General features: G+C 39.1%; 1 protein-coding gene across 1 annotated transcript in view; it reads right to left on the reverse strand.

The window, feature by feature from the left end:
* The window catches only part of LOC122672640 (testis-expressed protein 10 homolog), a 38,592-nt gene that overhangs the window by 11,557 nt on the left and 3,277 nt on the right, over positions 1 to 23,758 (reverse strand). Inside the window, exons 4-9 of the mRNA XM_043870102.1 lie at positions 22,576 to 22,745; positions 12,147 to 12,296; positions 7,301 to 7,447; positions 6,580 to 6,640; positions 4,063 to 4,346; positions 2,321 to 2,452 (exon numbers count right to left, since the gene is read on the reverse strand). Of these exons, the coding sequence (XP_043726037.1) occupies positions 2,321 to 2,452; positions 4,063 to 4,346; positions 6,580 to 6,640; positions 7,301 to 7,447; positions 12,147 to 12,296; positions 22,576 to 22,745 (944 nt within the window). The remainder of the gene's footprint in view (positions 1 to 2,320; positions 2,453 to 4,062; positions 4,347 to 6,579; positions 6,641 to 7,300; positions 7,448 to 12,146; positions 12,297 to 22,575; positions 22,746 to 23,758) is intronic.

The raw sequence follows: 23,758 nt of genomic DNA on the forward strand, positions 1-23,758 counted from the left end.
GGGTTAGGGTTTGATGTATGGGTCATGTCAAGTCAAGGTAGGGGAGTCTCACAGTGAAGGTTCTAAGCTGTTTTAATGGAGGGAAGAATGCTGATTTGAATTAACAGCAATTTAGGGTTAGGGTTTCGGGTATCTGAAAAGTGTAAAATAGGGGAATCTAGGGTTTAGAATGAAGGGATGGGGCTAGGGTTGGGATCGAGCGCCATAGAGGCAGGGGTGGAGAGTTTGATCTAAAAAAGGAGGGACTTTGCTGGCTGATTTGGTCTGGGCAGAATTTAGGTTATGAGAAAATTAAGAAACAAAAAGGGGAATCTTAGGGTTTGGGCTGTGAGAGGATTAGAAGAAGAATTGTAGGGGATGTGGATAATTCAAACTCACTGTTGTTGCAGAATTTCCTTGGCAGCAGATTGTTTGATTGTAGATCTTGAATAAGATTTCAATCTTTAACTAGAACTTGAAAGAGCTAGAACGAACCACCCGGGCTTCACACCGCAAGGTGTCGATTGGATCAAACACCAATTCCACCAACGAACCACCCGGGCTTCCCACCGCAAGGTGTCAATCCGATCAAACACCAATCCTGCCAGCCTTGATCAAACACAAGACAAAAATCTTCAATGGAGAAGAAGAGCAATAAAAGCTTTTCATTAATCAAAATTCGTTTTCAATTCTTTCCCCCCCACCCCCTTACAACTTTATATAAAAGACTCAAAAATAGACTCCTACACTAAAAAAGAAAGGCCTAACCCAATCCTTAACTTATAAGGTAACCTAAACTAACTAGGAAACTGAAATACTGAAGGAAATAGACTCAAAACATGGGTGAACTTATAGAGTCCTAATCCAGCCCAACTTAACAATTAAATAGTCATATGACCACTTAATCAAGTCACATGATCGCTTAAGTGATCACATGACCACTAAACAAATTTAAAAAAAATCTACTAGCTAATTCCGTGTGCAACCTTATTACCCATAGTTTAAGCCCATAAAAGTGGCCTATTACATTGAAAACCCATGGGGTCAAAGGCCCAACATGTATATAACCCAACCCTAGACTTATTTCCAAGCAAAGAAGCCCAGTTTGGTGAAAATCTGCATCAATTGGATGAGGCCTAGATGCAAGGCGACCAAGGCGACACTAGTTGTCAAGGTGCCTAGATGCCAAGGTGGTCACCTAGGAGACGCCTTGACAACTATGCAAGCGATACATGAAATCATACGCATAGTTACATGCTCAATGATTTTGTTTCTTAATTATATGCAATTATGCTCTAATTTTATTGCTCGGTTTTATTATGTACATGCTTATATAGAGGCGGACCTCGGCGCAATGGTGAGGTTGCTCCATTGCAACCTAGTGATCGCGGGTTCAAGTCAGGAAACAAACCCTCTGTGAAGCGGGGGTAAGGCTGCGAACATTATGACCTCCCCAGACCCCACAGTGGCGGGAACCTCATGCGCTGGGTATGCCCTATGTTTATATAATATCCTATATTCCTTACTTTGTTTATTATTTGTTGGTTTTCTCAATTCTCATATTAGGTCAATACTAGCATAATTATATCATAGTACAGGTATTATGAACAAGTCCTCCTTATGCAAAAAGTAAGAATTCTATACCATGATGCAAACAGACGAGAGCCAGAAACAAAAAAATAAATGAAGGGTAAATATGTATCCAGGTCGCTAGGTCATCAAACAGTCACTCTTTAAAACAACTTACTAGTGTGAATTACCGGAAAAGGTTGCTACCCTGGTTTGAAATTGTTATGGACAACAAATACCTGTTTCAATGCTAAACTGGTTTAAGAAATACGTCCATTACACAGATATGTCAATCAGGACAAAATTCACGAGCAGAACAATGGGGGAAAGAAAGGGAGTTGGGAAGGTTTCCTGATGGCATATTCTCCAGTGTCATCCTATGCCAAACAATTTATACATAGCCCTCTGGATTAACAGCCTCGTTATCCATAACAGCCACATGCCAAATTCAGTACTGTGTTTCTTTAATGAATGGAACCCATCGAAATTGCAACATTTCTTTTTCTAACAACACGGGCAAAGGGGGGCTTTTCCCCAAGCCCATAGGGATATCAGGCTGCAACATAAGAAGAGGGTGAAGCAGTGGAACACATGGACCCCTTGTCATCCACCCCCTCAACCACAAGAAAATTGACCTATCTGAACTCCGCAGAATGAACTGTCAACCGTGATTGATAAAACTATAAAAGTAAAACTCCCTCTGCTTATGGTAATATGTGAATCACTGAACTCATGCTTTTGAAACGATGGCACTAAGGTTCAAGAAGCAGACCTGCCCAAACACTGAAATTTCCATAAACTCTAAGAACTTTTCCATCAAAATAGCAGGAGTGTAGGTCCATTCACTAAACTGCAGAAAGATTTCAGTAATTCCAGCATTCAAGATAAAATATCTGTCATGATCCTGTTAGGAAACAAAAAACAAAAAATTAGGTAAAATCAAAGTGCCACTAAAACCACTGCAAGGTTTTTTCAACAAAATAGAAGAAATGAAAGTTGTTGGCACATCAAAGGCTGGATCTCCCTTGACATTTCTAGTATGAGCTCAAAGCCTCAAACTACCATAGTGTGAGGTACAGGATGAACTCTTCTCTTGACGAAGACCGAACAGTATTTATGCCATGCATAGAAACCAGAGTTGGTCTTTACTGTCACGTAGTCTTGAAACGCACCAATATAAAAAGATAAAACACAAAACTAGGAATCTGAACAATTCCAATCTACACTAGTTAGTAGTGACTAGATTAGTGATAGGAACAATGGAAATGCAGTACTAGTTTGTAAGAGGTAAAAAATCAAATCATGCACAACACCTATTTGTGCAATTTATTCCTGTCCATATGCCAATAGAACTAGTTATTAGCCATGCACTTAAAAAGGGTTCCCCTTTTGCTGATTCTACCAAACTGAATAAAATATCTCAGAAAATATCAAAATCAATTCATCTTCTTTCTTAAAACACCAATTGAGATACTAAAGGAATACAAGATTTTGGTCGAAATTTCAGTGTTTTGCCAAAATTTCGACGTTATGTATCATTTTGGAAAATTTTTGACCGAAACGATACTTTAGCTTTATCATAAATACCTTATTTTGAACAAAATGGGTTGAAATTTTGACCCATTTCACTGGCCTTGGGAAAACTGCGATATTGTGATATTTATGATGTATAACATTTGATAATTATGAAATAGTTTATAATTTTATGTTTATTCATTCCCAATACATACTGAAGTTGTTTTAATTGAATTACATGTGTTCTAGTACTAAATTTTGTGTGGAATAGGTCATATTAGAGAATGAATACAACAGTGTACAACGAATACTACCAAACAGTGGTCCAAAATCAAACTACCATTTTGGGTGTGTTTTTTTAGAATCTAAGGGTTCCACTTATATCTAGAGTGCCTAAAATAGGGTTTCCTATAAGTTTCGGGACCTAATTTGGCCATTTGGGCCTGGAATCCCTCCACCGAAACTTGTAGGTGAAGCCTTCCAGCTTTTAACAGAAATTTCGGTGTTTTGCAAAATATTTCGGTTTCGAGCCTGGTTTCAACAAGGCTCGAAACCTAAACCTGAAACTATGAACCTAGGTGATGCCTAGGTGAGGCCTTGACAACTATGTTTTAGCCGAAAAGAAAACTATAAAGCCCCGCAAGGTTTCTGAATTTGTGATCTTCTTCTTTTATTATTATAATATTAAAATAATAATAATAATAATAATAATAATTATTATTATTATTATTATTACTATTATTATTATTATTATTATTATTATTATTATTATTTTGTGAGAATTATCTCACCCAAAAAGAAGTGATGAAAAAGAGCAACTACAACATACACTGTCCAGTAAAGCAGGGGAAGGAAATAATGAAAATGATTTAAACTAACATATGAACTATAAAACTCAACAATAATCTAGAGAAACAACAGCTGCTGTAAATAGAAATTGTAGAACTAAGCCTGCAGGGGGCCAAGATGAAGCTGATAGAATGCATAAAAAGGACCCACCTTTTCCGAAACATGCTGTGTTGAGTGAAGGGGAAATACTTCCAACAACTTCCTCAAGAACAGTGGCATGGCATTAAGTCCATCAAAGGCTGTTTGATGCTGCTTATTGATCCCATAAAAGAAAAACTTGCCCACAAGATCAATGCTCTGCAGTGCACATTGCATACAATCAAATGACTGTGTTTCCAGCACCGGCAATTGATGAACTGATGAAGCCAATTCCAGGAAACAGTTGACCAGAACTGGCATAAGGTCTTCTAGTTTCTTAATAATGGAAGAAATCCCTACAGAAACAAAGATGAAGGACATAACCACCGTTAGCATTTTATATCCAATGCAAACAATCATACAGATAAGGATCAAATGACAATATCAAAAGAACTGAAATACAATAAATCCTTCAACTGAAATTCAATGGCATAATGAACCACATGAGAAAATTGAGAACAGTTTTCCCTCTACAACAGTCGAGACTATATTGTCTTGCTTCTGAAAGGAATTCTTGAAACAGAAACTATGCAAATAGACATTGTTTCTGAAGATGGATTGACTAAAAGTAAGGAAGAGGGTATATAGGCACTGGAATTTGTTCTCTTATGTAAATAGAAAATACAAGGCAAGGGAAAACAGCCGGTGAAACATTGGAATTTTATATTTAAAGCAACAATGACATAGATATTAGATAAAGATCAAACAACATGCTCATAATAAACCATATGAGAAAATTGTGTTCAATAGCCGAGACTATATTCTGATTTCTGAACATCATTCTAGAAACACCATGCAAACAAACATGGCTTCTGAACATGGGTCGGCTGTGACGTAAACAGAAAATAGAAAGTCAGGCAAAACAGCCCAATTGGTTGGGCAGGCTGGAGTTCAGAGTTCAGAAAGGGGCTGGTTAAGGTTTAAAGAGCAGATAATGTTGGTACTGGATGAAGATTAATAGAGGAAGAATGGGGGCAAACAATGCTGCTCATGATGAAGCACGAGAGAAAGAAGAAAAAGTAGGAAAGCCATCTTGGGTTGGAGCAATCCATCTTCTAGTATTTGTGAATACAACAGCAGCTCATAAAGGAGAGAGCATATTTAATGTAGTCCTAGATTGGTAGAGGACCAACTAGGAGCCAATCAACCAAGATCTGTTATGAACAGGTGAATCGGCTAGGTCAAAATAGGGTTTTTGGTGAAATTAGGGTTAAGGTTTGATGTATGGGTTATGTCAAGAGGAGATAAGGGAGTCTATCAATGAAGGCCCCAAGATATTTTGATAGATGGAAGTGTGTAAATTTGAATGGGCAGCAACTTAGGTTTAGGGTTTCAGGTTTTAGAAAAGAGAGGAATCTAGGGTTTAGAGTGGGTGGATGGGGCTAGGGTTTGGATCGAGTGCTATAGGGGCAGAGAAGGTAATTCGGTTCTGGTTTGGTGTGGTTTTGATGGGTGGATTGGTCTGTGCAGGCTTTAGGTTACGGAAAACTTGAAAATAATAAGGGGGAAAGCTAGGGTTGGTGTTGTAGAGGATTAGAAGAAGAAAGCAGGGGATGGGGATAACTTCTAACTTACTGTTGTTGCAGAAACTCTCTGGCAGCAGCTTGGAAGGTGAAACTTGAATAAAAATTGAATCTAGAACTGAAACTTGAAAGTAGAACTGTAGAACTTGAGAGGAACCACTCGCGCTTCACACCGTAGAGTGTCAATTGGATCAGACACGAATCCCACCAGCTTTGATCAGAGGCAAAACAATTGTTCAAGGAGAAGAAAAGTTGCAGCAGCTTGCAAGAGAGAATTTTTCAAATCAAAAGTGGAGTGTGCGTGCACTACGATTTTCATTGCTTATATAATATTATAATGGCCCAAAGGCCTTACTCCTATTCAGCCTAGGAGTATGAAACTCCTAGCCGGCTAGCTCTACTCCACCTCCCTTTGCTAAATTCGTGGGAGTGTGGACCCAAAAGGGAAAAAAAAATACATTAAATAAAGTGGTGACTTAAGTCACTTAAATTGAACCACTGGTTCAACCAGGTTGGACCGGTCAATTTAAAAACACATACCACTTAAAATAAAATTATGGAACTACTACTACTACTTGGACAGCAGGTTCTTGTTCCTCTTCTTCTTACCGACTATTCAATGGTAAAGATGGTATAAATAGTGATCTTAGAACATTATAAGGAGTTCTTTCTCTTCCATATTCTTTCTGGACGGTCTTATTTTCTGGAGGTACAAACCAAGGGACTGGACTGCGCAATGCACATATTATCCATCACCATGATTGAGGATATTGAAGTCTAGATGTGAGGGTTTCTAGTTTCTCTATCTATGAAGCTTGACTCCAACTTGTAGTAGGCATATATAGTTCTGTAAGGAATTACTTTTCCGTAATCTTTCAATGTGAACAAATGAAATGTGTTGGGGCTCAAGTTGGAAGAAACCAATGGACAATTTGATTCAAAATGCAGTATAGTATTTCACTTATCTAAAGAATAAATAATAGATAAATTTGCAGAATTCACATACCCGTATGCTTCATAGGCACCTCAAGCTCAAAAGCATGCAATGTCCGTTGTGTATCCAAAACCTAATAAATTAACATAAGACTATTAAATATAGAAGATACATAAAACAATAATTGTGAGCATATCGGTGTCTGACAAGGGATGAGGATCAATATCATAGGATGGATCAGTCCTGGGCAATAACTATTAATCAGCAGATTCGTTGCTTGCATCGGTGATCTAGGAAGCACACGCAAAATAATAATAATAATAAAATAAAATAAAAAACAAAGGATCAGCAGACCTTGACAGTGAAGAATCTGAAACCAAGCTTGAACATTTTTGTGCTTAAAAAATCACACAATTTAATAGGCTACCAAAAATCAAGACAAACAAGCACGAAGAAGAATAAAAAGTACAAACAAGCAAAGAGATTATACTATTATGGTGTTTATCAAAGAAAAATATGACTGATAGTAACAAAAGGAAGCCTAAGATACCTAGTAGGGACAACCTAATTTATGATAGACCTTTACGCTACAGACATGCAAGCACCAGCCTTTTTTAACTTTCAAGAGGTACAGAACCAAAGGATAAAAGGTAGGAGTCAAACAATAAGAAAAATATTAAAATGCTAGAAATCAAAAGCCAATAAAAATGTGGCAAAAAGAATCAAATGCAGAATATGAATCCGCAATCAAACTAGAAGATAATACAGTTGTCTAATAGTAATCAGGAAATACTTTTTCATCCGATGGATCAGCTTTTCTCTCATTACAAGGTAAAAGTGACAAGCTGCGAACCAACCCAACAAGAGCACTCTTGAGTTTCCCCTTGTCTTGTAAATAGGTCTGGTTCTTTCGTAAGATAACCTCATAATTCTGAAGAACCTGTCAAATAAATAACAGTTCACAAAATTATGAGATGGCTCACATGCTAAAACAATGAAGCTACAGAAATCAACCCATTATCTCATCCAAAGAAACGAATATACACAGATTTATGCATACAAGTAGACCAAGCCCAGAGGGACATGCATCATCATGAATACCATGCAGAACTAATCTATAGTAAAAACATGAGTAGCAACTCTAATAATCGCAAACCTGAAGTCGTGTAATAACAAAGAAAATTTCGAACATGTAGTGAGCACACTGTGTAAATCAAGAATTGGGAAACCAAAAAGGGCTGAAGAAGATTTAAATCGAATCTAGAAAGTAAATCAAAATATTTTTAGGGAGGTTCCTGATAATTAAATAAAAATAGGACCCCTCCAAGCTTCTCATCTCTATCTCCTCCTCCCTGTTCATCCACCTCAATGTCTCTGACCCCAATGGAAATCATCTCTTCTTCTTCACTGTAGTCTATGCTTATAACCGTGCTTCTGATAGATTCCCCCTTTGGGGCGCCCTCCGCTCCCTAGTCTCCCTGTCGGTTCCTCTCCTTGGGGAGTTGGTGGAGACTTTAATATGGTCCAAGCTAGCCATGAAAAACTTGGAGGTTCCCCCTGTTGAGAATGGGCCCTTGTGCCATGAGGGTACAAGGGTAGTTTGGGTAATTTACCATGAATAGGGGGATTGTCCCTATCTTGGTTTCTTAGTTTGTTTCTTCCGTTTTATGTTAGTTTCCTAGTTAGGGTTAGTTTCTTGGTTGTCAAGGAATGAGTTTCCTATTTTGATGTAATTGGTTAATATTATAAATACAAACTGTGGGAGAGGAACTCAGAGCATCGAGTTCTCTTCTTTTCTTCCCCATCTCTTCTTCTTCTATTGTTTCTTCTCTGGTTTTCCCTTTTCTTCTCAGGATTTGTAACATGGTATCAGAGCTGATGGTTTGAATCGATCTGGGTTCAAAACGTTGCCGGTTTGAGAGTCATTTAAAGATCACCATTTTGGTGAGCAGCCATGGTTACCGCTGCATATATATATCTGCTGTTTGCGTTTCGTTTGCTCTAATTTTGAGCCACAGACGTGGAATGATTCTGTTGGAGAAGATGGTTTTCGTTGGTGTTGTTTGAATCGAACCAGACTGCTGAATTGATGATCGAAGATTCTGGGTTTCTATCTACTGATTTGTTGCGATTGCTCATTCGCTGAAAATATCAATAGTCGATCTGATGATACTATTGTTTGCTGAATTGATTCCTCTATTGTTGTTTTACTGCTGCCGCTGGAATCGATTTTAAAGGATTCAATTGCAATACATGGTTGTCCATGTTTACTTCTGCCGCTGCCCCTTGGAACGTGATTTCAGATCACCGCTATGGTTTCACTGCCCCTTGAAACTTGCTCTCCTGGTCGAAGATTGAAGACTACTCCAATTCCTAGTTCCTGCCATGTTTTTTTCCCTGAGGATTCCTTGGTTACTGCAACCATCCCCAACCCTCCGCTAGTTCTGGTTTTACGGAAGGAAGAAGATAAACTTCGTACCTTACTTTATCTGGCCTTTTTTTTATTAGCTATATTACCCCTCCCCTTTATGTTTTATTTAGTTTTAGTCCTATATTTTCTTTTGCATCCAAGTCTCGTTTAGGATGGATGGGTTTCTTTTACTTGGTTTCTCAAACATCATTATTATCTCATGTCAATTCTGTCCCCTATGTTACATGTCACATGTCCCCCATGTCTATCATATCATCCATACAATCCACATTATTATATTCCATATTTTATCACTTTCCTAGTTTACCCTTGGCCTTGCTTGTGCTTTACTTGGATTTCTTTAATTACAGCCATGCCCTTCCCTTTTCGCATTATTATATTCCATATTTTATCTTGGTGATTATTGATGCTTGTGGTTATTGCGTTGCTCAAGAATTATTTGGAAATTTGTCTATTTTATCTGGCCATCAACATGATGTTTCTACATGATTGAAGACTTATTTGCTTCAGTCATTCATTCTTGAAGATTATTTTTATCTATACGTGTCATCTTCTCGTATCCACAGCAAACATTAAGAGTTTGTGTTTGGTTCAGCAACAGTTCAGCTTTTATCTACTTGGTCCACAGCTGCCTTATGCCGCGTGGTTCGTCAGAAACCATATGCTGTCTTTGTGTGGTCGGTCAGCAACCAGATGTTGTCTTTGTGAATAGGGTCTGCATTCTACAAGCACCGAGCTGATGTACAAGTACCGCAATAGTACCTCTGAGACAGTAGCCTTTTGTGAAATGGTGCCTCTGAGAGAGTTACGAGATCCTTCTTGTGATGTAGCTGTTAAAGCTGCAGTTTTACTTGTCTTCTTTGGGAAGATGCCTATCTACTACCTATGCTCTTGTTGTTGTTGTTGTTGTTATATAATCTTTAGATCGCGGTTGGGGTTCTCAACCGCTTATTATTGTTTATTGCTGTTTGGTTCTATTCGACACGATTTCTTTTACTTACTGTTGCTGATTGGTGGCTATTGTGCTTGAGCTGTTGATGTGCTGCTGGGTGGTGCTACAATTGTTACTTTGTGCTTTTGTTTCAAGCTGAAGATTTCTTTTTGCTATATATGTACTCCAGCTTGAGGGGGGTGTTGAGAATGGGCCCTTGTGTTGTGGGGGTACAATGGTAGTTTGGATAATTTACCATGAATAGGGGGATTGTCCCTATCTTGGTTTCTTAGTTTGTTTCCTCAGTTTTATGTTAGTTTCCTAGTTAGGGTTAGTTTCTTATTATTTTTAGTTTCTTGGTTGTGAAAGAATGACTCTAAATACTTCCATGTGATCTTTAATGTACCTTGTGTCTCTCCGATACGATACCCAATACCGATACTTTAAACCTTGAATATAGCAATGATAATTTTATATAATTATGCTTAAATGCAACATAGAAGCCATATCAATGCAATGTGATATAATTTTGCTTGTAATGACCAAAATAAATAGACTTTAATATGAAATAACCTCAAACTAGTTCTAACTAAACTAGATCTGAAATGAAAAACTTCTATTATCTAAAAATCACTCTCATTCTAACTAGACCATAGTTGTCATGGCGTCGCCATGGCGTCTGGCCGGAGAGGGCTGCATGGCGACCTACGCCATGGCGACCCTCTTTGATTTCTTCTTCCCGACTCTCTTTCCTCTTCGATTTCTTCTTCCTGTCTTCGATTTCTTCTTCCCTCTTCGATTTCTTCTTTCCCTCTTCAATTTCTTTCGATTTCTTCTTCGATTTCTTCTTCCTGTCTTCTTTCCCTCTTCGATTTCTTCTTCCTGTCTTCTTTCCCTCTTCGATTTCTTTCGATTTCTTCTTTCCCTCTTCGATTTCTTCTTCGATTTCTGAATTTTCTTCTTAAAACTTGAGAAACAATAGAGAAAAAATAAAACATGGCTTGAGTATACATCTATTAACACATTAAAAATAGAGAAAATAAAAAATAAAACATGGTCGACATGCTCGCCATGGCAACGCCATGGCGGGCGACATGTCGATATATCGACGTGACACCCCTCCACCGACTTGGATCGCCGTGACGCCGTGACAACTATGAACTAGACTTCCAAAATAAATGAGCAATCCAATCATAAACGATTCCTCAATCCAACAAAACTGCACAAACTCAGAAACCACTATTTACTAAAATTACTAAAGTTGAATTCACTAGACATGCCAATTATCAGACTTACTATAAAAAAGTAATCAGGGTTTAATAAATGTGGTGAAATTTAAGCTAACAAAAATAAAAAATGATAAAAAAAAAAAGAAGAATGAATTCACCAAAACAGTAAAATAACAAAATGTCAAAATCACAATAACGATGCTCCTGCTTAAAGTTTTTACTTGGCTGTAGGACCTGGGAAGTAACTTGCAAGGACAGCAAAGAAGAGCCAACATGATTAGCTATGTTGATAAATGTCTCAAGCAATCTCAAGTGATTATCTATCACTATTGCCAGACACAAAAGCTTTCTTGATACTTTAATACAATGCTTCCAATAAGAGGACAAACAAAACACTAAAACTCCACAATGTAATGACAAGCTGCAGAACGTAAAATGATAAACATGAGACTACAAAAAGCCTAGACACAACCAGTTCATTCCATCAATCATTAGAAAATTACAAGGATGCTAGTGGTGTTAATTATTTTGCTTACAAAGGGAAGGAAACAAAGAAATGTAGGATCCTTTCTATGAGACTTGCTACAACCGCTTATCCAAAAAGCTCGAGCTGTTAAGTACGGTCTACAACAATGTATGTCAACACAAACACTCCCCGCACATGCAGCCCCCCCCCCCCCACCACACACACACAACTCTACACATGATACCATCACGTGGCACCAATGGGCACAAAGCATAGGGGCACAACAACACAACATAAACCCCTCACACTTATCAGGTATTGAACACCCAACCTCTTGGCTCTGATACCAAGTTACAACCGCTTATCCCAAAAGCTTGAGCTGTTAAGTAAGGGCTACAACAATGTATATCAACACACATCAACAAGATTCATACTCAGAAATCAGATTGCTTAGGCTAAGACTGGATTTCAACCGTGCATACTATTTCAGTGCAAATGTGCATATATGGGAGAACGTCACAATGGTCACATGATCAATACAAAAAAAAAATTCAAATCACACCAAGAGAATGGTTCAGATACCTTTTCAGCATACATTAAGAAGGAAGATGGGTAGTGTTGGACAACAAGATCAAAAAACTTGAATGCCATCAACCGAATATCGAATGCTAAATGTGTCATCGCATTAAAAATATAGACCATTATCAAAGAAATGAAAGGCCCTGGGATATCCTGGCAAGAAAAAGGGAAAAGCAATTAGTATTGACATTAATTGTAAAAAAAAAAAGCACTTTAATTGTTAACTTCAGCAAAGAAGTTAAATGTTCAACATGTTAATCACTTGAGTACAAGGAAAACAGAATTAGAAGACATACCACATGGCATCCCAAAATAACAATAACATACATAAAAGCCTGATATTAACATCATCAGGACAAATTTAGAAGTTGAACTAGACGAGCAAAAAAAAGTCGCTTGGTCCCCAAGGATGAAGATCGATCCAGAGGATATGTGATGCACTTGCAAGGCTGGACCGACCTCACTAGGGGTGTTTTTATAATTTGAGTATTTATTTTATTTTTTTGTATTGAAGTTAGATGCATCAGTAGAGCATTAGGAGGTTGAGTTGGTTCCAAAGTCTATTCCAGATTACGTTTAGGGTTTAGTCGAGTCTATATATGTAAGCATTAGTTTTATCGCAGACAGACTGGAATTTGATAAAGTTTTATGGTTTAGTATGCTGCTGAGAGTTATTGTCATGCTAATCAGGATAGCGGATTGTTTTCTTCCCCTTCTCTGCTCAAGATACGTGTCCTTCCTTCTTTCCTTTGTAGTTCTTCATCGCCATTCTATAAGTCAAAACCTGCTGTCAAGGCAGAAAAAAAAAATCAATTTAAGTGGATTATGGCCATTCCACTTCCTATTTTTGGTGGAACAAGTTGTTAGAAGCTTGTACAAGTCACATACAACTAAGATTTGGTGGATGTGAGGGAGATTGGTTTAAGATTCAAATAATACCCTTTTTCCCTAAAGTAATTTTTTGAAAGAAAAAAATAGGTAAATATGTTGTAGTTAGGCCTCAATTTTTTATATGTTAAAATTTATTAGCCGATCTACGACTCCACAGAATCGGATTGAATTTTCTGTTTTTCAATTTTTTTTTATTTTCTGGTTTAAAAAAAATCGATTTTCTCATTGAGTGGTTGAAGCTCAATTTTATATATGTTAGTCATCGTTGGCCGATCGTTGGCCTCACGGTTTTTTCCTACCAAAAATAAAATATTTAAATTTTTGAAAATTCAAAAATATTTTTAAAACTTAAAAAATTTACAAAAAAATATTCTGTTTTGGTTTGAAAAATAGTGACACTTTTTAAAAGTGTTGTGGTTGCCTTTTCACCTCAGAATGATGTTTTATGTGTTATTCCATACTTACATATTGGTTACTTAAGTTATTATTATTTAAGAATAATCTTAAAAAATTAGTTTAAGCAAGGAAAAAACTATGACTTACGTACAAATTAGGAAATAGATTTTTTGTTGTCAAGTTGTTATAAGATTTTTAATTGATGTAGCAAATTTAATGATGTAACATTTTTTGTTGCAACAATGTAAGAAGAGCACATCATGGCTTCTCAGGGAGGAGATGGGGGTAAGATAGCATGGAGGCATGGTAAACCTATTGGGAATGACAAGAAGAAATCTCAATGCAACTATTGAGGGGAAAAAATCTTGGGAGGTGGAGCCACTAGACTAAAGTGGCATTTGGCAGGTGGATATAGGGATGTGGCTAAAATGACCTAGGGTTCCTTATGAGGTGCAGAAGGTCACGGCTACCCTCATGAAGGGAGGGATAAAGAGGAAATTAGACAAGAGGAAGGCAAGGGAAGAGTTTGACGATGCAATACTGGAGAGACGGGCAGAGGCAAGAGGAGGGGACTCAAGACTCTGGTTTTGATTCTGCTGAGAAGTTTGAGCCTGCCGATGTGGAGACAAAGATAGAGGCCTGATAGATATGGCAGGTGACCAGAGCGAGTCATGTCACACGTCAACAGGAGCAAGATAGAGGCAAGGAGTTCTGTGAAAGAGCTAGTTCCTCCAGAGCAGTTAGAGGAGAGGCTGGTCTTAGTAGTAGTAGTTCTAGACCTAGAGGCGGCTGCAGGAGAGGCTGGTCCTAGTGATCATGGCAAGGGTAAGAAGAAACAGAATCAGCCATGTTGGTATTTAGGAGGTCTTAGAGTATGAGGGCAGCCCCACCACCCCCATCCCCAGAGGACAGTGGTGATGATGATCCTGTTGAGATACTTCAGCAGGATCTTGCAGTTTACAGACCGAGAGTACATAGAGAAAGCTGAAGCAGGTGTGGGGTTAGTGGAAGGGTATGGTAGGGGGGGGGGGAGAGTAAGCGTCGAAGTGGTTCTTTTCACCATAGCATTCCAGCACATGCCACTCAGAGGCCCTACTATCAGAACATGTTAGACACTGTGGGGAAGACTGGGGAGGGAGTGAAGGGCCTCACTACCTATGAGTTGATGAATGTGTATCTGCCCCAGCAGAAGGAGGAGTTAAAGGAGTATATTGAGACCCTCAAGGGCCTATGGTCAGATTATGGGGTCACTGTGATGTGTGATGGTTGGACTAGACCTATTAGACAGTCCATCATCAACTTCATAGTATTGTGATGGGAGGACTGTGTTCCTCAAGCTAATTGATGCATTCAAGGAAAAGAAGGATGCAAAATATATTTATAACTTGTTGAAGGAGGTGGGGTTAGAGAACGCTGTCCAAGTGGTGAGGGACATGAGTAGTAACTTCAAGAAGCCGGGGGAGAAACTGATGAACAACAGTAGATATCGCCCACTTACATTGACTTTATGCTGAAGGACATGGGGAAGAAAACATTGGTACAGAGTGTGGTCGAGAGAGCAAGACAAGCGACCACATTTGTGTGCAATCATGGATATGCCTTACAGCTACTGAGGATCAAGTGAGGTGGGGATTTCACGAGATTTGCCACCAACTACATTGCCCAAAAGAGCTTTGAGGCAAAAAAGGTAGGACACAGATCTATGTTTGCCTCAAAGGAGTGGTTTGGTTGGAAAGAGGCAGGTTCTCCAGGGGGTAGAGCTGCACAGTGGACCATATCCAGTGATCTATTCTAGTACAACCTGAAGGTCTTCACATTATTTGAGCCAGTGGTGAAGGTGTTGAGGATTATAGACTCCGAGAAGAAGCCTACCCTACCAGACTTGTATGGCACTGGAGATGATGATGTACCACATGGTAGCGGTGATACCATGTGGTGGTAGGAGTTACGTCCTGATCAAAAAAGATTGTTGAGAAAGGCAACTTATGCATCCACTGCATAAGGCTGGTGAGTTTGTAATTTTTAGTTTATATAATATTTGGGCTTTCGGTGAATTAAAGTGGGATGGATGAAGTGGAGAGGTGCGTCCAGAGTACTGTGTAACCGACGCATTCCTTTAAAGCTTAAAGGAAATTCTATAGGACTATTGTTCAACCAACCATGATGTATGGGGCAGAATGTTGGGCATTTAAGAAGTGTCATATTGATAAGCTTTGTGTAGCAGAGATGAGGATGTTAAGATGGATGTGTGGAAAAACAAGGATAAAGTACGAAATGAACATATAAGAGCGGACTTGGGAGTTGTCCCGATCAGTGACAAGCTCTGAGAGAGCCGCTTAAGGTGGTATGGTCATATTCAATAGAGGCCTAGGGACGTCCCAGTAAGGAGGAGTGATATGATTCCGATTGAAGGAGCTAAAAGAGGTAGGGGTAGACCTAAAATGACCATAGAAGAAGTGGTAAGGAAGGACATGCATAGTTTAGGTCTTGTACCAAGTATGACCTCAGACAGAGCCTATTAGAGGGCAAGGATCCATGTCGCAGACCCCATGTAGCTAAGAATCTCTTGATGTGTTGGGCTGTGCATCTTTCCTCTTACTATCTTTCATCTTTCTATTTATATCCCATCTTTCATTAGTCTTTCTCTTTTCTTCATTTCTCACCTCTTTCCCCATCCCTTTTTTCCATACTTTCTTCCCCTTTTAGGTTCAAACTCTGTTTTCCCTACTTTGTTTTGTTTGCATCCATGTAGCTGATCCCATTAAGTTGGGATAAGGCTGAGTTTTTTGTTGTTGTTGTACTATATTTGAGCTTCCATCCGAAGCATGCCAAAAGAGCCAATGGAAGGGGTGATTTGGTTATTTGGACTGCTTCCTCTTCTGGGTTATTTAGTTCGAAGTCTGCTAGGGATCTTATCAAAGTTCGAGGGCCAACTGCTTCCTAGCGCAATTTGAACCAGTTTACATCCCTTATTCCCCATCATAGCTTTACAGTTTGGAGGGCCCTCAGATATTGCCTTACAGCGCAGTCTGTCCTTATCCAGAGGCACATCTCGGTCCCTTCTTCCTGTATCCTTTGTTGGAATGCCATGGAGGATGTCGATCACCTATTCTTCAGCTGTCCCTTCTCCAAAATTTGGTCTTGGCTCCTAGCTCGTTGCTGGCCTGTTAAAAGGACCATTCTACCTTTCTCACGTTAGTGGATTTGGGTGATATGACATTTGGAGGTTCCTCTATTTGTGATCATGTGGGAAATCTGGATTTTGGCGCTGCTATTCATCACATTTGGCAAGAGCATAATCTCAAAAGATGGGACTTCCAACTCCAGATCCTTCCAGCAGATTTGGGACTCCATCTCCTTTGACATCAGGAGCAAATTGTCTGGGGTCACTAATAGATGTGTAGATTCTCCTAGAAATAGATATATTGTATCTTCTTGGAACCTCCCCCACTCTTTCAAATGTGGGTGTGAAGCTCATGTTTTGGCTTTTGCCTTTGCTTGTATATTCTTCCCCTTTGGGGGCCCCTTTCTTCGTTGGTATTAATATATTTTTATGCACAAAAAAATAACTTCATAAACATTTACAAATTACAAGTGCTATTATGTTATTTTCAGCATACTATCTATATATCCAACATACCAATACAAGCACAGACTTGGGATGAATCAAGAGTTGATAGATGCAGTGGAGGATGTGGTGGCCAAGTTGGAGCTGAACGCAGACATCAAGTCAGCTGTCAGCCTATCTTAGTGAGGTATACCTGTAGCTTCTAAAGTTATTACAATCAATGCAATTAATCCCATTAACACATTGATGTTGACGTATCAATGTTTGCAATGGAAATAGATGAAGAACTTCAGGGATGCACTAGGGACTTTCAGTCATGCTGCCACATAGGACGGTCGGGAAAAGATTGCTCCTGGTAGGTCTATTAATTTAGTTTCATCATTCAATCCACAATTTTACATATGAATGTATCCAAGTTCGAGCACTTACCAAGAATATTCTAGTGCAGGTGAATGGTGGACACTATATGGGAAAAATGCACCTAACCTGAGGAAGATAGCTAATAAAGTGCTCTCCTAGACATATTCCGCCTCTAGATGCGAGCGCAACTAGAGTACGGTTTCACTCATCCACTCAAAGAGGCGGAACCGATTGAGTCATAAACGTCTTGAACAGCTGCTGTATGTGCACTACAACAGCAACTCAGCCTTATCCCAACTAAATTGGCCGGCTACATGGATCCTTGGCCTCCAATGGGCTCTGGCATCGATACAAATTATAAAACTTAAGCAACATTATGAAAAACACTTTTAACAGCAACAACAACAACAACCTCCTTATCCCAACAAAATGAAGTCGGCTACACAGATTTTAGCCCTCCAATCGTTCTCTATTCAAGGTCGTACTCGAAGCAAGGCTTAAACTATGCATGTCTTTCCTCACCACTTCTCCTATGGTCATTTTAGACCTACCCCTAGCTCTTTTAGTTCCTTCAATCTGAATCAAATCACTCCTTTATACTAGAGCATCCAAAGGCCTCCATTGAACTTGGCCATACCACCTCAAACAACTCTTGTATAGTTTATCCTGTCTCGGGGCAACTCCCAAATCAGCTCTAATATGGTCATTCCTTACTTTATCCTTCCTAGTTTTGCCATGCATCCATCTCAACACCCTCATCTCCGCACACTCAGTTTATCTATATGATGCTTCTTAACTGCCCAATATTCCGCTCCAGCTGGTGTATGTGCACAACAACACAAAATTGAGGATGCAGCACATAAGCATGGGGATAGACAATGACAAAGACCCAATCGAACTCAGCAACATCTTCCAGCTGGAGTCAGATGAGGAAGATCCCCTGTACGAGTAGATGAGGGATCACGATGGCCTAGTGATGGATCAGACCGGTGATGGGCCCAACCTTGAGATTGCCAGTCAGATGGGGGCGATGTTAGCAAGTTTTTGTCTTCTCAAGAAGGTGGAGTCCACTCACAGACAACTCGATCGTCTGAGTCCCAGCCTGGCGGGTATGATGAGGATATTAACTAGTTGCAATCCAGTGGCCACACCGCACACCGTCGCCCTTTATTGGTGGAGATGATGGTGGCAATTGTGGTGGTGATGATGGTGTTGGTGATGGAGATAGATATGTGAACCTTCAAGAGGAGTCTGACCAGGCAGAGGAGCTGGAGCCTGAGCCAATTCGATTCACAGGAGAGACTCAGTTTGATCATGCTACCAAGGATGCCAACCATGGTGCACGTGTACACTCACATACAGGTTATACCAAAGGCCCGTGCCATAGGTTCAGACCAGATGAGGAGCATAACACGACGACATGGAGATAGATGTTTCTTTCATGTTTGACACACTTGGAGGCCTCAATATGGAGGGTAGTAGTGAGTTTGGGCAGCCAGGACAGTGGCATGCACCATCATTTCACACAAACACATCTAGTGTCGGGTATGGTGGGTATGATCAGCATGGCTCTTCATCATCTTCATTCAGCGCTACTCATGATGATCGGTCACAGTGTGTGGCATCTTTCGTTGATAGCATCTTCTCCTTCTCAGGCCCCCAACAGCATCCCTGTCAGCCTGGTACACTAAGCAAGGTTTACAGTGGAGGCACATTCACATCATCTTCCCCACCTAGTGATCTATATCCGAGATTAGGGTACCTAGAGTATGTGGATGATGAGACATATCTGGCTAATATGATAGACTTTGAGCGTTTCTTCCAACATACCATGACATGGTCATCTTTTGTGACCGAGTCGGAGGAATGGTTTCGTCGGCGACAGCAATCTTCCTCATCTTTCGAGCCCGCCCGGAACTCTTTTTAGTATTGACATAGAGTAGGAGAATAGGAGGAAGAAGAGGACTTTTGGTTATTTGCACCTTTGGGCTTACATGTGAACTTGTGATTTGTGAAGTCGGTGACTGTACACTTGTACCTCGGATGTAATATTCTGACATTTAATAATAATAAATGATTTTTCTCCATTTGCCAATTGCAATTGCATAATGTAATTGGTTTCTTAATATTTGGTATGTTATAGTACTAAATCATGTGTAACATACGCTATCTTTGAGAAATATACAGGCAAGATACAGCATACACAGCCAACCTAGGATACGAAATCAAAGTAACAATTTGAGTGTGTTTTTCAAAAATCTAAAGGTTCCACTATGTTTAGATGCTCAATTAGAGCCTCTGCCAAGTTTTAGCTCAAAATATGGCCGTTTGACCACCAAAAATGGTCAAACAAATCAAACAACCGACCCCTGCAGAATTTCGACCAGAAGTCAATCAAAACCAACTTCTTGAACCTTGCTTTTGGGAGTTGAGTCCATATCTGAGGGCAATCTGAACTGTAGAGTACGGTACCAATGGGGGTAGCCCATTGAGACTTGAGAGATATATTCAGATGCCTTCTGCTGGTTTGGGAAGTTCCCCCCCCCCCCCATCCATACTTCGGAAATTTAGTATTAAAATAATATTCCAAATCTGTGTCAACTACTGGTCTTCTTTTAGACATTTTGGGGTTAGGACTTTCACTACAAAATCTCACCATGATTAAGTTTCATTTAGGTGAGATATTTCACCTGGAATCCAAACGACTCATTGTTGGTTTGAGTGTTTGTCGAGAGGTAGGTGATGACCTACTTCTAATATTTACACGAAGTGTCTTATTCTTGTTAATTTACTCCAAAGCCTTTATTTAAGTTTATTCTATTTTATCCTCAGTCCTCCTGAAATACCAGGTGGGGCTTCCCCTTTTAAATTATTTACAATTCAGGCCTCAGTCATGTTTGCCTTACTCAAAGAGATCCCAAATAATTCTGAATAATTATGAAACTGCCACTACTCATTCAATTTGAGTTATTGGTCACTTGAGGGACCATAGCAACTTAGCGATCCAATTTAAGGGTGTCTGAACCCGGGTTGCATTAATTATGTTGGTGGTGGATTTTCTTTCAAGATAGGAGGAAAGAGACTGCTAGCAATGGAGCCAAAAGGAAAAGGAGGAAAGGGAATCGCAAAGATGAGGGGAAGGGAGAAGTCGTAAGGTAGTGAGAGAGAAAACAACCTCAATATTAACTAAACCAAACCAATTTTCCACTCCAAAATTCCATAAATTCTAGTACAATTACAACCCTATTTATAAAGACCAAATAAACTGATTTCAGACTCCTAAACCATAGTTGTCACAGTGTCTACGCGACCAAGGTGTTGAGGGGGCCTGGACGCAAGGCACCTAGGAGCCAGCCTAGGCAACCAAGGTGTCTCTTAAGTGTTGAAAACTATGTCCCAAACCAATAAAAAACCTATCCCTTCAAGTTACCTAAACAAAAACTAACTAAAACTGATCAAATGCTTGCTATAGAGGACTCCAAACAAGTGAACAACATAAACTATTGACTAACAGTACAATAAAAAATAATTAACTAATAAGGACTCTTTCTAAACTAAACTAACTTAATAGCACATGAGACCCATACAATATTTATCTATATAGTATATACTTAATCCCGTGTACAGAATTAAGACCCTCAAATATTGGCTTATAAAAGAGGCCCATTACATCAATAAATCCAAACATAAAAAGCAAAAAGTCCATAGAGGTCAACCATGGGCCAAAACAAAGTTTTCCGAGGCCCGATAGGCCCAATTGGACAATCTCAACTGCATCACCTAATTTGGGATGTCTTCTACATATACACCCAGCTTCATACATGAACTAATACAGTCAATAAGGACAGAACTAATACTTTTCACCCCTTCAAACAATGATTGTCTTGCATTCACTATTTCCCCTCTTCTCTTTCACTCCAGAAGTTAAACTTCAGTTTGGGCCTCAAACCAATGCCTCCAGGATATCGGCAAGGTGGCAACCAATCAGACCAGATAGACTAACCACCAGTGTAGTCAGCGCCTGGTTGGATAAATTACTACTGTTCTCTATTCATGAAGGTCTATACAAGTATACAACAAAGAGCAACAGCAATGCAAAACACACGTGTCATAACAAAGACAGGCAACATAAAAACAAGGAGCATAATACTGAATTACCAACTCAGGTTAAGGCATACGCAGAATGGTTGACCTAGTAAGTTGATGAATGACTTGCTACTGACTGACAGCTAGTCAACTGACTAATCAACACTGCCCAACTAGTACCAAAGAGTACATGTTAAGAAAAAGTGAATATTTTTTACAAATATAATTATAGTTAATGATGCAAATGGCATCGTAACAACACTTGATGCAGAAGTGGGACCCTTAGGTCCCGCATTAGCATTATTATTAGATGCCCATTATCATAAGCAGATTGAGCCTAGCCTAACAGACACAAAACAGGATCCAGGGATTTTTGCACTAACGTAAACAACAGTACATATTTTCTGTTCAGGATCCCAGTAAAATATAGAATCACAAACTTTGTAAATATGTATCTCATCAAGAACAGGTAGGAGGCAGAACACCCATCCACCAAATTTACCCAGATGATCTGGCTGATGACCATACAGTGGTCAATATGGCCATCTTATCTATGGCAAACTCTTCTACTGGTTGAAAATGGTATGATCAACAATAAAACTAAAAAAACAAAAAACAAAAAAAAATTTACAGAAAAGTCAAACAGATTGGATGTTAAAAGGGCATCCAACAAGTTAACATTCAACCTATGGACTCATGCCTCTCTGAGAGACTGATCAGACTGATAGAATGGAGGCAAGTTCTTGTACATGAGAATCACATGGAAAAGTAAATTTCTGCCATCTTTAAGCAATACTCACGAGGTATGTATGAATAAGAACTTAGATATCCCCATTTGCAGGTGCAACATTAACTAATTAACAGAATATCTCAGATTCTCCAAGAATTTTATCTTAACTTCATGACTTAAGTATGCCACAAAGAGTATTTGTCATTTATCCTGTCCATTAACTTCACCCAATGAAATAAGATGGATGGCACATTCCAAAATTACCAATTAGAAAAACAATTAAGACACTCATATAAACATGTTAATCATATTATGCTACAAATTTTAACCAAGATGCCCCACAACATTGAGCTTGAAAGGCAAGTCCAGGTCCAGCAATGGAGGAAAAAGTGAGGAATTACCTCTTTCGAACCAGGGAAAATCACTTCTTTCAGAAGTTGATACAGCATTTCACGGACCGCTTTATCCTCATCACTTATGCGTTCCCGCAGCTTCTCTATTATAGCAAGCTTGTGCAACTTCAGCTCTGCCGGATATTTATGTACTAAATCCTTAATACCAATCAATGCATCTTCATCAAAGAAATAAAATTTTTGTATCACAATATATCCTTGCCAATTAACAAAGAGATCCAAATCAATTACTACAAGTAAAATCGAGACAACATGAACTTTAAAGAACTTATTTTTTCAAGATTTCATACATTTGGATAAGATCAGTTTGTTTTAAATATGGCAATGTTTCTGAGAATACTAAATAATGCTTCAAATGAGAATTCAACTTTCATGGACAATTTTGGCAACCTGGGTACTTGGTGCATTAGTGTGTTCTAGGGACTAAGCAGGGGAAGGTTGTTTCTTGTTTTTGTGATTCCTTGGTGACAGCAATTCTCATAAGGGCTTTCTTCCTCCTTGAAGCCCTTAATATTGCTCAAGGGGTGACTTGCAAACCTGGTGGTTTAACTGTTTAAGGCAACTCTCACAATGTAGTTGCCAGAGATTCTCCAACATTAACAGACCTCTGGGCCTAATACTGGATACCCACGTGGCAAAGAAGAGCCCAAATAGCACACAAAGGACCTGCAAATCCAGTCCTGACTTTCCCAACCTATAGCATGCTCGAGTACAAAACCATAGAGGGTCTGATCATAGAGCTATTATCATGCCATGATGGTAACAAAAAAAGGAAAATATCCAAAACAAGGGGATGGATACCTATCAAAATATAAATAAATAAATATGGGAGTGGATCCTCTGAGCTTATGATCAGTTTATCCTTGAACCATCCTATGCGAAAGTGTATATCTAATGCTAAATGTCTTGGTTGATCCACCTTAGATGTCCTGATCTGGATTGGGAGATCCATCTCAAGATCAGCTGACACCTATCCAGCCCACAAAATAATCAATTTAACCATGAAAAGTAAGTGGTGAGTCCCATCACATAATATTTAAAATTTTCTTTTCTTTCATATGTTTTACAAGGTATTACGCTAGAGCTGCCCCAAAAGTTATTAACTGACCACATACGTTGTATGATGCTTTCGGATGATATAGATTTTATCGACAAGACTAGAGAGGGGTTA

This window comes from Telopea speciosissima, chromosome 8, assembly GCF_018873765.1.
Source record: "Telopea speciosissima isolate NSW1024214 ecotype Mountain lineage chromosome 8, Tspe_v1, whole genome shotgun sequence".
Lineage (NCBI taxonomy): Eukaryota > Viridiplantae > Streptophyta > Magnoliopsida > Proteales > Proteaceae > Telopea > Telopea speciosissima.